This window comes from Simochromis diagramma, unplaced genomic scaffold (genome assembly GCF_900408965.1).
Source record: "Simochromis diagramma unplaced genomic scaffold, fSimDia1.1 OVJJ01000123.1, whole genome shotgun sequence".
NCBI lineage: Eukaryota > Metazoa > Chordata > Actinopteri > Cichliformes > Cichlidae > Simochromis > Simochromis diagramma.
The window spans coordinates 1,740,016-1,753,353 of NW_024386778.1; the positions used below are offsets into that span (position 1 = coordinate 1,740,016).

General features: G+C 39.1%; 1 protein-coding gene across 2 annotated transcripts in view; it reads left to right on the top strand.

The window, feature by feature from the left end:
* uvrag (UV radiation resistance associated gene) overlaps window positions 1-13,338 on the top strand; it is a 92,772-nt gene that overhangs the window by 513 nt on the left and 78,921 nt on the right. For both annotated transcript variants that reach the window (XM_040011201.1, XM_040011209.1), the window contains exons 2-6: window positions 6,412-6,529; window positions 6,875-6,909; window positions 8,026-8,187; window positions 9,968-10,042; window positions 10,169-10,254. In XM_040011201.1, the coding sequence (XP_039867135.1) occupies window positions 6,412-6,529; window positions 6,875-6,909; window positions 8,026-8,187; window positions 9,968-10,042; window positions 10,169-10,254 (476 nt within the window). The remainder of the gene's footprint in view (window positions 1-6,411; window positions 6,530-6,874; window positions 6,910-8,025; window positions 8,188-9,967; window positions 10,043-10,168; window positions 10,255-13,338) is intronic.

Sequence of the window (13,338 nt, forward strand, 5' to 3'; positions counted from 1 at the left end):
TGGAAGTGTGTCTGACTCGCCAGACACGCCGAAACCAGTTAGGTTGGAGTTTGGCTTTTGGAGCCTAGCCTTTTCATGGTACTGCCATATCGCATTATTTTTCTACATATTTATGTACAAAGCTAGTAATGCTTCTGCTAATGGTAACTTAACTTGGCGTTATGTCCGCACGCAGGTGACAGCTAAGTAAAATCAGCATACAGCGTGTCATTATTTTGACACTAAACGCTCTCGTACGGCTGCTTTAATGTGATTTGAAGCATTTCAAGACTGAATGCGTTATTGGTCCGTTCAACCCCGGGGATTAAGTGGAAGACTTTTAAATTCCGTGCTTTCATTCATTTGACATGTAGGGTTCTCTCGTTGTGATTACGTACCTTAAACCGGAACTAAGTCTCCTACCGACAAATCTCCGTCAGTGTTTACTGGCTGGGTATTATTTGTAATAGAAAACATGTTGTTTTCAAATATCTTTATTAGGGTTGAGATAAATGACACTTCCTCGCTTCAGTGAGCCAGAGGTCTGTGTGCTGCAGGAACCTCTTGGACTTGTTTCAACTGTTATCCTGCTTCAGACCACTAAACTGAACATTAGGAACCAAAATATGGAGTTAACCTACAGCATAAAATGAATCCTCAAACTTAAATCTTCTACTACTACTATTACTTCATGGTAGTTAAACCTCGCAAATGTGTATTGACATTTGCAAATTCTTGGGATTCATAACGTGGGTGTCACTGATGCACCATTAGATTTTCTTTTCTCAGTGAAATGACAGACAGTATAATGTATTTACACCACTAAGTGTAACTCTTTTCTCCCCCAGATAGGTGCTGGATCGATTAGATGGACACTTTGATAATGCAATTTGGAATGATTCAAACTATGTCCTCATTTTAGTACTATCGACATATTCCAATCTTATCCTGTATACTGGGTATTTTTGTTTTTACTTTGGGAAACCACAAGTCTCTGATATGCAGTTTTTTGAGGGTGGTGTGTAAGTAAAATCTTTTACTTAAACTGCAGCTAAATACACACATTACTTGCTCTTTAAAGAATCAGTATACCAATTTGTTGTTTACGCTTATCTGTGAACTCTGGCCATGCAAATAGTTGGGTTTTTCTATCTCTTAATCGTCTGCAGTTACTGCATTACAGTGGAAACCAACTGGCTTTGTGTTTGGGCCATAAATTGCTAAAAAGCATCAGAGATTTCATTTAAAATACTTTTCCTTTGTATTTGTTTAATTAACATGGGTCCTCTTGTTTATCTGTGATCTTATTAAAAAACCTGATGGTGACCTCTTAATGCAGGCTATATGCACATTCATTTTAACCACATGAGACCTAGATGGATAAATACCTTTGTCATGATGAGAAAATGCAGAAACCACGTGGCATTTCCATACACCAACAAAGAACAAACACATCAGCATAAAAGCATACAATACATCAAGACCCTTTCATTGGACCTTACAGGATGATTTGTCCAAACTAGCTGGGAAACGTATGTGTTTCCCATGTTTAAAAATTGAACTGGTAAATGGACTGGTACTTGTATAGTGCCTTTCCACTCACTTTGAGCACTCAAAGCACTTTCTGCTACAAGCCTCATTCACCCAATCAAATGCATCCAAACCCTGCTTTTATCTATACCTAAACGCTTTATGCACTCTTAACATTCACACACACCCTGATGGATGCATTGGGAACAACTTGGGGTTCAGTATATTTCAAAATATGAACTGGGGATTGATCCAACAACCTTGTTATTGGTACCCTCTACATCTGTTGCTACAAATGCTCTATTAAGTGCCGTGAGGAATAAATTACAGTTTGGCCTGTGTTTTGTAAGCACAGGGGTAATAGCGCCACCCAGATGGTTTCACTTTAAAAGAGGAGGCAAATGATGCCTCTCGTCACCCACAACAGTATTTGCCTTACATCTAACACCATAACTATAAATGCGTTCCTAACTCTGTAATGCAATTCACTTCATGCTGTTACTGACTTTCTTGCAGATTTTTAGTGTTCCTCAGAGGGATTTCCAAACCAACAAAAGATTAAGAAAGTCAGAACACTTTCAGTAAAAGCACAGTAGATCATGTGGAGCATTTTAGAGCCCTCTTTGAAAGATACAAGTTTCCTTGAAAAGTTCTTTACGTGTGGCCAAGAATAACCCCAAGGTACTGATATTCAGTCACAGACTGGATCAGCTCTTTGGTGATAGTGTGCTGGGATGATTGTTGCCCCCTGAAATCTTTGCTGTGTTGAGAACAAGGCCTGACCTCACAGCATTTAATGAAATGGTCCGGATCTGGTCCCTGCTGTTCCTTTCCATCATGTAAGAGATTCACTGAAGTGGTAGTAGTGTTTGTGCAGGAATTGGTGTACCGAATAAACAACACAAGAGAGAAAACACAGTCCTGAGGGGAGCCTGTGGAAGTTGTCAGTTTGTCTGAAAGTAAAGTTCCTACTCTGGTTTAACTACCAGGGAAATCCTTGATCTCGAAAGCTAAACAAGACGGAAGTGAAAATTCTGTTTCCCTTTTATCTGTTAAAATACTCAGTAAAACTGTTAAAAGTAGAGGTGGGAATCACCAGACACCCCACAATACAATATCATCACAGTACTTGAGTCACAATACGATATATTGGGATTATTACTTTTTTTAAACATGTTGTGATATGCTCTGTCAAGCTAAGTGTGTCCAGTGTTGCATGGTTTTCTTGGTTGCACTGATTTCATGTATGTTTGCTCAGCTAACCTTCCTGAAGGATGATGGTGCATGAGATTAACCCTCTTGTTTGTAGTATTCCCAGAGTATTTTATTTAAATAATACTGAGATTTGGCATCTCTATATCAATAGAATACCTCCATGCTATATATCACAATCCGGTTTTTAAGTGATGATGTGATGAATCCTGCTTCTGCGTCCAAACTACTCTGCGTTTAATAAGGCTGTTGTGTTTTAAACATGTTTTAATGCTTTGTATCTTGTTCTATTTAATCTGAACAAGCCCCTAAAACAGTCAGTGATCACTGTTAGCCTCTCTCAATTTTTATTACCACTGTTACTTTTAAAGCTCAGTTTTTAAACCCTTACGATGTAACTACAGCCCATGCAGCAGTATATTAATGACTAACCTGGTATTGTGGATGGATTATCTCAGTTGTTCTCCTGACTGAAGTTTAGCCCATTTATAAGATCTGGACTTGGAAACGGCTAATGACGTCAGACTTAAAGACCAATTTTCATCAATTAAAGATCAATTTTTTAACCCAACTTGTAGTTAAAAGGCGGGGAAATGGCCACAAATACAAGTAGCGTGTGCAATACGTAAAATAGTTCAATAAATCACCCTCATACGGGGTTGGTAGGCAAATTGCAGCGGTCTCTTTGATGCCAAGTTTATGATCCCATGTACAAGACCAGTGATGCAAGGTCAGGTCTAAAGTCTTTGGGACCTGAAGGTCTAGGAGATTTAGGAACAGGAACAATTATGGATACTTTCCAAATTTAAATATTTAGTATCACAAGACTGAGATGATCTAAAAATCTTCAGATTCGACCATGCAGGTCAAGCGAAGCCTATCCCCTATCCTTATGTGGGGCATTGGTTGTTATAGTAATGCATCTCTGGGCTTTCTTGATGACAAAGTGCCTTCTGTCTTTTAACTGTACTTGTACTTGTCTGCCATAATCAGTCTTTTAATGTCTTTAAAGGTCCCTTCCGGCTGTATCATTGTGGCTCCTGAAAGCATTTTTGTCTTATAAGGTCTTTGAACTTGTTTGACACCCAAGGGTTGTCATTCGCATCATTTAATCTTTTTGGTTGGGACCACAGAGTCCACACAGAAATGAATATAATCAGTCACATGTGTAGTGTGATCATTAATGTCAGCACTCTCAAAGACCTCCCATACAGTGCAGTCAAAGCAGCCCGGCCACACATTGTCATGTCAGTGTAGGGTCTTTCTTCTGTCTCAGTAGCCTCTCATAGACAGGATAAACCACACTACGATCAGACGCCCCTAGAAGAGGAATCAGTGTCGGCATCTTTGACAGTTCCATAGCACCAGAATCTTCTATTTCCTGGTGGGACAGTCGACCTATTGGTGGCATGAGTGAAGCTTACTTTATTGGTACGCTAATGCGAAATTGTAATGGGACATCATTTAAATTCTTAAATGTGCACCAATCTTTCCAGTTTAGAAGGGAGTTTGAAACTCTCTGACCTTACTGGTTTACTTGTTTACTGAGTAAACACTGACTCACTTTACAGGTTATAATCAGTGCTAATCTCAGGCTAGATAATAAATGTTTTAACTGAGCAGTTTTGAATACTTTGAGTACTCCACAAACTGTGTGTGTGTGTATATACTATAATTGTGAAAAGCAAACAACAAGCATGCACTTTGACCTGATGCACTGTTTTCGGGGTTGACTACTGTGGACTAAGTGAAAACTGTCGCTTTATCTCTGAGCCATAACCTGAGATTCAGCTCTCATCAGCAGCTATGATCCATGACATAAATTCAGGGGAGTTTGAGGTCCATGAATCCACCTTACATGCATTTGCATCCCACTCGGTACACATGGGCAAAACTGGTACTTGGGAGTTTAAATTAGCAGCAGTCCAGAAACTGGTCCAGTAGTGCATGACAAGAAAACTTTGAAGGGAAAATTGAATTTAGTTAAGTCATTTTAGATTTATATGGCACGTAGATTCTAGGAACTTTTCGGTCACACTTTTTTATGTGTGTGACCAAAAGGTCCCTTGCGTGTAGTTAATAAGAGGAGATAATCCACTTCAGATGACTGGAAATACTGAGTTTGGTTTATGTGTGGGAGTTGTCTCAGTATGCAGTACACATGATACCAATTTGCTTGCTGTGAAATAACTTGACACTTATTTGCACTACCCTCTCATGCATAAATGCCACATTACATAAACTTCTTGGGCAATCAGAAGAGCTTTTAGGACCATTTGTCCTGTCCCACTTATTCGAACATTTGCATTCTCACCTATACGTGTCTGGGTTTAGTTTTCAGTGCTGTAGTACATATATGATAAAAGCTTACGTTTATTTTTAAATGCATGAGAGTGGGGATTTGTTGGAAGCCTCTTGCATAAAGTTGGCATCAGTTTTAACTGTCTGTACTTAATAAACTGGCATTCAAGTGTGTTTTCTTATCAGCGCTACCTGTCGTATCTGCTTTAGTTTGGTCAGTCCACTCTGTAAAACAGGGGTGGGCAACTCCAGGTCTCGAGGGCCGGTGTCCTGCAGGTTTTAGATCTCACCCTGGGTTAACACACCTGAATCAAATGATGAGTTCATCACCAGACCTCTGGAGAACTTCAAGACATGTTGTGGAGGTAATTTAGCCATTTGAATCAGCTGTGTTGGATCAAATACCCATCTAAAACTTGCAGGACACCGGCTCTCGAGGCCTGGAGTTACCCACGCCTGATCCAAAATAATGTCTGCATGCTCATGAATAACAGAAGGCTTGTGACCACCTAGTCACCCAGATTACAAGCCACGTGTCACCATCAGACTTGTATGGTCGTTTTATAACATGCGGTCAACTTTGCAGTGCTCTTCTGTTCGAGCGTAGTCTGAGAGGACTCTGATGTTTGAGCTGTTTTGAATAATTTTGCTGTTTTATTTTTGTTTTCCATGTGGTCCATGTTTCCTGTTGAGAAATGTACATTATAAAATTAATAAGGAGAGGGTTAAAAGTGCCCTGGAGAACAATCATTTGTTTGTTTTTGAAGTCGTTAATCTTTTGGGAAATCCCATGACTTAGATTTGTCCTCGCTATGGCTGCAGGAAGGAGGTGGGCCGGCCATTCAAGGGAAAGGTTAGACTGTAGGATGTGCCGTCCAGAGGGGCCGATGGCGCGATATGGCAGCCTCGCTTCTGTCATTCTGCCCCCGGACAGCTGTGGCTACAACCGTAGCTGCCTCCACCAGTGTGTGAATGAATAGTGGAATTGTAAAGTACTTTGAGGGTCTCGAAAAGCGCTTGATCTACGGTAAAAGATTTCCCAGGAATCTTTTAGATCAAGACATGAGATTTTTAGTAGATTGAAAAGACTGTTCACTAACAAAGTCCTTGACTTCAAAAACTTCAAACAATCCAGTCTTAAAGTGTTGCTGGATTGATTTAAAAAGTAACTGATGACTGACATAATGTTACAATGAAGATGAGTAACGCCTCCATTACTTATGCTGCCTCTGTGCATGAGAAAGGACGGCTATTTTAAGCTGTTTTATATGTGGGATAGATTTTGACCAATCACATGAGCCAAATTAAGCTGGTTACAAAACTCTGTTATCAATAATCGTCACTATTTCTCATTGTCTCTCTCCCTCTCTATTTCCTCCTGGCAAACAGAGACGGTTGCGTCATCTTCGGAGCATCGCAGCCAGAAACATTGTCAACAGGAATGGCTCTCCACTGCTGGACACGTACTTCACCCTCCACCTTTGTATAGGAGACCGCATTTCTAGAGGTCGGTGTTAACGTCCTCTCACACACTACTGATCATGTTTATCTTGTACAATTTTTTTTTTTTTTTTTTTATCAAGAGACTTTTAAATAAAGTTAAATGGGCAGTGCGCATATTTATATTTATTTTGTACTTGCAGCAAGTTGTAGTTTAGTATCTCAGGCAAATGCATTTGAAAGTGGCACTAACACTGTACCGTTCCTCTGATTTTGGAACATGCAGTCAGTGCAAAATTTGTATGTGATAGATTTGTGTAACTGGTGTCCAGCTGAGCTTTAGCAAAACATGTTCAGGGTTTAGTTCCTCCTGTTTATTGTGCATTAATCAACATTCTTTCATGTTTCTTAGATTTTTACAAGAGTGAAGTCATACGAGACTCACTGGTGAGTAAACTAACCCTCAGACGCTTCCTCTCCGCGTCCTGGGATAGGTCCAGTATGTTGTCATTTCCTGTAGCCTGCTGTTGGAGAATGTACTCATTACGAGCAGTGAAGCAGTGCTGTATTTTATGAATGCTAAGCTTGGCATTTATCTGTTCCCTTCTTGCCAGTACACATGTAGCCAGCTCTTGTTTAACATGATTTGCTGAATAAAATATCAGGCGTGTGTCGGCATGAATAAAATTTGATCCGTGTTTCTCTTAAACAGCTTTTTCTTTTGGCCTGCATGCATCATTAAGCTGTGCAAATGACCGTGCTGTGTCGTATTACCACGTCGTTGTTGTTTTTTTTTTGTAAATTTCCACTTTTATTTGTGATGCAGACACAGCTATGCACAAAACTACAGACGTAGCCAATTACAATTACTGTTTGGGCTTGCTGCCGAGCCATGAGCTGACCTAAGCTGCTTTCCAGGCGTACTCGTCAGTACCTTCAGCAGACAGACAGTGTAATGCACTTCAGGAGTCATGACTCCTGTCGTCTCCCAGCACAACTTCCTCCTGTTTTATTTAACATCTGTGCTGGCGTTCTCGGCTATTCCATCTCCTTCCTGTCATCGCTCATATAAGGAACTGTTTCCTGTTGCTCTTCCTGTTTTCATTCCCCTCTGCTTCTAATGCTAGTTCTTATCTTCACCTGTGGATTGTACTTCTGCTTTTGGCCTTCCTCTCCTGCCTGTCCATGAAAGTTACCCAGGGAAAAAGAGATTTTTCTGTATGATGAAGGGAAATGGTACATAGTTAAATGATGTAAATGACTCCAGTTGTGTGCCGCTGAACCAGCGGTCATGCTGTCGTTCTGAACGTTCAGGGACAGACTACAAACAGAAATGGGGATCAGACTTTAAGGTTAATGCAGAACAGGATGATTCAGTTACTCTGCAGTGGTTAAGGATCACTGTATGGATTTAACAGAGGTAACATAAATTTTGCTCTCAGATTTTTATTTCAAACTCTTGAACCTATCCTCCCATTAAAAACAAAAAGTCAGAAAGTAGAAAAGATTTAAGATGTGACTGCTGTTCCTTTTGAAATGTGTGTGTTTGTGGATCTTTGTTAGAATCCAACTTGGCGGAGCCTGGACTTTGGCATGCTCCCAGACCTTCTGGACACCTCAGTGTCTTGCTTTGTGGTGAGAATCTGGGGAGGGCAGAAGGAACAGTACCAGCTCCTCATCGAATGGAAGGTTAATTTGGACGGCCTCAGATACACGGGGCAGCAGGTCAGCAAACACACCCAAGAGCAACAAAGTAGCAACACAATATATAATTTTTCCTGAGGCTTTCTGTGTGGCTTTTGAAAAAGTGAATTGTTATTGCAAAAATCTAATAGTACAGTTTTGATCTTTACAAAGGATTTGTTGGATATGATCTGACACATGTGTTAAATGTTGAATAGCTGAATGTGTAATTAAATCCTTCTAAGAGCGCGATGCATGCATTTCCGTTCTGTCCATGCGGTTTACGTTACTTCATGACATATCAGTAGTTATGAGCAGGGCTGTTGCTGTGCTCTTAGCAAGTTTATGTGTAAAATGATCACTTGGACTCGGCTGCACAGTTCTGTGTATGAAATATTTTTCATCTGCTTGGAATTTATACAAGTGGATGAATCTAGTTCAAAGGTAGCAAGGCTGAGGTGATGCTCACTGCTGTGAGCGAGTGAATGTGGGGTGAGCCATATTTGGAGTTGAACATTTAACTCTGGATCTGCGTTTGAGTTTTAATTTCTAAATATTTGAACATGAAAACTAAGTAGTTCACTAAATGGAAATCTTTCCGTCAATTTAAAGGGACCTTATATGCAGTGCTTAACAAACTGATTGTTGGTGTAAGATTTATGGCACAGCTGGCCTGAATGAACAGTTTTAGTATTTACCAAAATAATTTTTTTAATGTTTCTGTCATTTAAATTGGCATTTATGAGCAAACTCTTTAATCAAAATGATATTTCTAATGCTAAAATATAGTTACTATTGTTATAAAATAATTTTCAAATTTACTGTTTAAGAAAAGAAACATTTATTTATTTTTTATTAAGATGCCGAGTTACAGTGATTTATTTCCATTTTTAAAAAATCATCAAAGAAGTCCAGTGTGATTGGGTGTAACAGTAAATGAATTCAGTTTATTTGCTTAATAAATAACAACATGATTTTAGTTTAAACTTTCTAAAATATGTTCAATATTTTTCTCTATGTGGTCTAATAAGTTTAAGTACTGCATGCACATTATTAAATGTGAATAATCGCAGTAGAAACAAACTGTGGTTAGAAATACAAGTCCCCAAACATTAAACTTTCTAAATTACTTTCAGTCATATAGAATAATTTTATTGGTGCCTATTTTACTGTAATGTCATCTAGTCGCTAACATTAGGTAAAATGATTATTGTGACTGTCTGTCGTTGCGTCAGTTCACTCTTTTATTCGGTTACACCAAATGTTCTTTCACTCCGAGTTAAATCATCTAAAAATGCACCGAGCGTATATACGTTACATTACATGATTGTAAATAACTTCCATCAGTGTAACAAATGCTTAGTGCTTTATATTTTGACAGTAATCAAAGAAAATTGCAATTCTCTTCCTCATCGTCTTCAATACAATTCTCTTTTCCCGTGCATGCCACATATATGTCAGTGGTAGGGAAACAACCAGTGATTATGTAGCAGGCTGCTCATTAGTGTAATGCGCCACATGCTGCATTGATTCAGTAGTAATATGAAATGTCTGCATGTGAAAATGTGATTTAGAGCTTCAGAATCTAGCTGTCAGTTTGGCTCTTTGCGTGAAAAGTTTGGCCCGTTCAAAGCCTTCATCAAAATAGTAAATGCAGTTCAAATGCTGATGAAGAACTCAATGTTATTCCAATTTATTCAAATCCAGACTGCATTGGAAGTTGGTAAACAGCACAGTCTCATGCACATCCAGATGCAGCCGTCCTTTGTTCTGAGACTCTGTCCCCGTACAATCAGCCTTTTCTACCCTGCTTTGTCCACAGATTCGATCCAGAAATCCAAATGAGATCATATTTGGATTGAATGATGGCTATTATGCAGCTGACTTTGATCAGAAGGTATGTCCTTTCGCCTGTTTTCTAAAGCTTCTTGCATGACAATAGAATACCAAGTTCAAATCTTGTTAGCATCGTTTCGACGTTGTTTGGCTTCTGCGCTGAAACTCAGACATGTGGCTGTTTCAGGATCAGTCGGAGCGTAAGAAAAACAGCCTGCTTCAGGTTGACCAGAGTTCAGTCAGGAACTCGTACAGCGTTTTTTCTCTGCTCAGGTAAGATTCAAGCTGTGCAGCATTGTCGCATCTCATATTCATTTTATGGAGCTGGCCTTAAATCAAATGTAGTGAATCACTTTTTATGGGGAGCATCTTCTGCTGACAAATAGAGCCATTCAGTTTTATTTATACAGCACTGAATCACAACAGCAGTCGTCTCAAGGCGCTTTATATTGTAAGGTTGACCCTACAATAATACATACAGAGAAAAACCCAACAATCATATGACCCCTATGAGCAGCACTTTGGTGACAGTGGGATTGAAAAACCTCTTTTAACAGGAAGAAACCTCCGGCAGAATCAGGCTCAGGGAGGGGCGGGGCCATCTTCTTCTTCTGATTATTATTATTATTACTTTTATTAAATAGGTCTTTCTTGCTTTTATCATAAATATTTTCAATACATTTCCTGTGTTTTACTTTCCTTTTGTGGGTTTTACTTGGGTATTTGCTGTCCAGCAGATGGTGCCAGAGGAACAGTTTTATTTTAGAGTCGTTGTGAGGGAAGCTCTGCAACTTGGTAGTAACTCATACATCCCAGAGTGAACACTGTTGGTCTCAGACAAAATAAAACTATTGAATTACAGATTTTAATCACCTTTTCATTAGGTCTGTGGCAGTCTTGTGGTGAGTGGGGTACTTGAAGATATGGAGTGTAAAAAGCATTGCAATGCATTTTTACGCCACAGGAGGGAGACATAAATTTGCTGAGTAAGTTGCTAGTTGGTGGGAGAAACCCTGGTACAGTAATTAGGAACTTGAGACATAAGGGCCGGCTGCATCTGTTGACAAACAGGCTTGTTGTTCTGCATGTATATTTAAATGTGGTAGAACGTAAACAGCACTTACAGAATCACCAGGGCTTCCCCGAGGGGAAACCCTCTGTTTACCGATCGTGTAATTACTCCCAGTTTTGTCTAAATAAATATATATTTGGAAAGTTTCAAGTTAGATGTTTCCAAAATAAGATAACGGTCCTGTCATTAGGTGCATTATGAAGGCTTGCACTAAGATTTTCCTCCTTTAAGAATTAAATAAGGGGCCATAAATGCGTCACAGGCCTTTGCAATGTCAAGTAAATGGAGTTATGCCAAAGCTGTCTGAACTTTAACAGTCTAGAAGTGGTCATGGTTTATGGTTATATGAGTGGAGACCATCGCCTCTCCAGCAGCTTGAAGGAGAAAAGCCCAGTTTGAATCATAACTTTTATGACCTCTGCTCTGGCTTCTTCTATTATCGTAGCCTTCGTCTCCATCCTCTTCTTTCTATCCACACCACATGGGATCTGTGGGGTTTACCACACTTAGGTTTGTTTATTTGTTTAAGGAACCCCATTAGCTTCCACAACAGGGGTTGCTAGTCTTCCTGGGGCCCAAACCATCAAATACCATCGAATAAAATGTTACACAATAAGTTGGATGCAAAATATCCACATAATTTGGCTCTTACATCCACAATAAGGTTTTACAATTCTGAAAATATAAGCATGTAAATATTAAAAAATATAAAAAACACTCAAACAAAATACACAATTTCCATTACAAGTGACATTACCCTCTTACAATATTTACAAATAAATTAAAAACTGCCTAAATAGGCTTTTAGGTGATTTTTAAAATTATGAATAGAAGCCAATTCTCTAATTGCATAAGGCAACTTATTCCACTGAAAAGATGCTTTAAATATAACAGAGTTTTTCAGAAGGTTAGTTTTAACTCGAGGAGTCACTAAATTGTGTTTAGTTGAGAATCGTGTGGCATGATTATGTATTTCATCTGGATGCTGCAACTGAGCATAAAAAAAAGTGTGGTGTGTTTACCAGTATTGCTTTCTTTAAAAATACAAGTAAGCCATAGTATAATTTAGCTTGTACAGAAAGCCAAGAAAGTTTACCGTGCATTTTATCAATACTTGTATAATATGAACACCTTAACACTAATCTGGCCGCCCTGTTTTGGACTAACTGAAGTTCAGATCTGTCTTATTAGCTGCTGACCAAATGATTGAGCAATACTCTAGATGAGATAATACTAGTGCATTAATGACATCTTTCATAATTGAAGAAGTAATATAAAAGGAGCATTTCCTAGCTATAGCTATGCCCTGTCCCATTTTCTTAATAACAGAGTTGATGTGCTGAGACCATGAAAGGTGGTGGTTTATGGTAACACAAAGTAATTTAGTCTGGGTGACCTGTTCTAATACCGATCCAGCTATGGAAAGATTTAGTTGTGGGCTGTTGACTAAGCGTCCTCTACTTCCTATTAACATGGCTTTAGATTTAAACACGTTTAAAATCATGTTGTTTTTACTTATCCAGTCAAACACGTTCAGCAAATCTAGTTGTAACACGCTTGTCAATTCAGAGTAGCTACTGGCTGAATAAAACACGGTGGAGTCATCAGCATACATTACAAGATGAGATTTATCCAGGACGTACGGCAGATCATTCGTGAAGACTGAACAGAGAAGTGGACCGAGGCAGCTGCCTTGGGGTAGACCACAGTTCATTTCACAGCCCTCCGAGAAATAACCGTTATAATAAACCTTTTGCCTTCTTCCAGACAAATAACTTTCCATCCAGCACAAAGCAGCTGGTGAAAATCCATAACATTGTAGTTTATCTATCAAAAGATCATGATTTATCAAATCAAATGCAGCACTAAAATCCAAAAATACCACCCTGGCCAAATTCCCATTATCTAGATATTTGTACCAGTTATCTGTCATGTGACTGAGAGCTGAGCTGGTGGAATAACCAGGTTTGTAGGCATGTTGAAACTGAGCGAGTAACTGATTTTCTGTTAGGTAATGTTGAATTTGTTCATAGACAATCCTCTCCATAATTTTACTTAGAACGGGGAGCAGACTAATAGATCTGCTATTGACACCATTAAAAACGTCATTCTTGTTTTTAGGGATGGGAATTCTTTTCGATTCTTTCCACTGCAATGGAAATAAGCTGCATGCCAAAGATCTATTACATATGAGACATATAGGAAGGGACACAAACTTGCAGTTTGCTGTCTGTGTTATCAGAGCCGGAGGATGTATCGTCAGGAAGTGATATCAATAAGCGCTC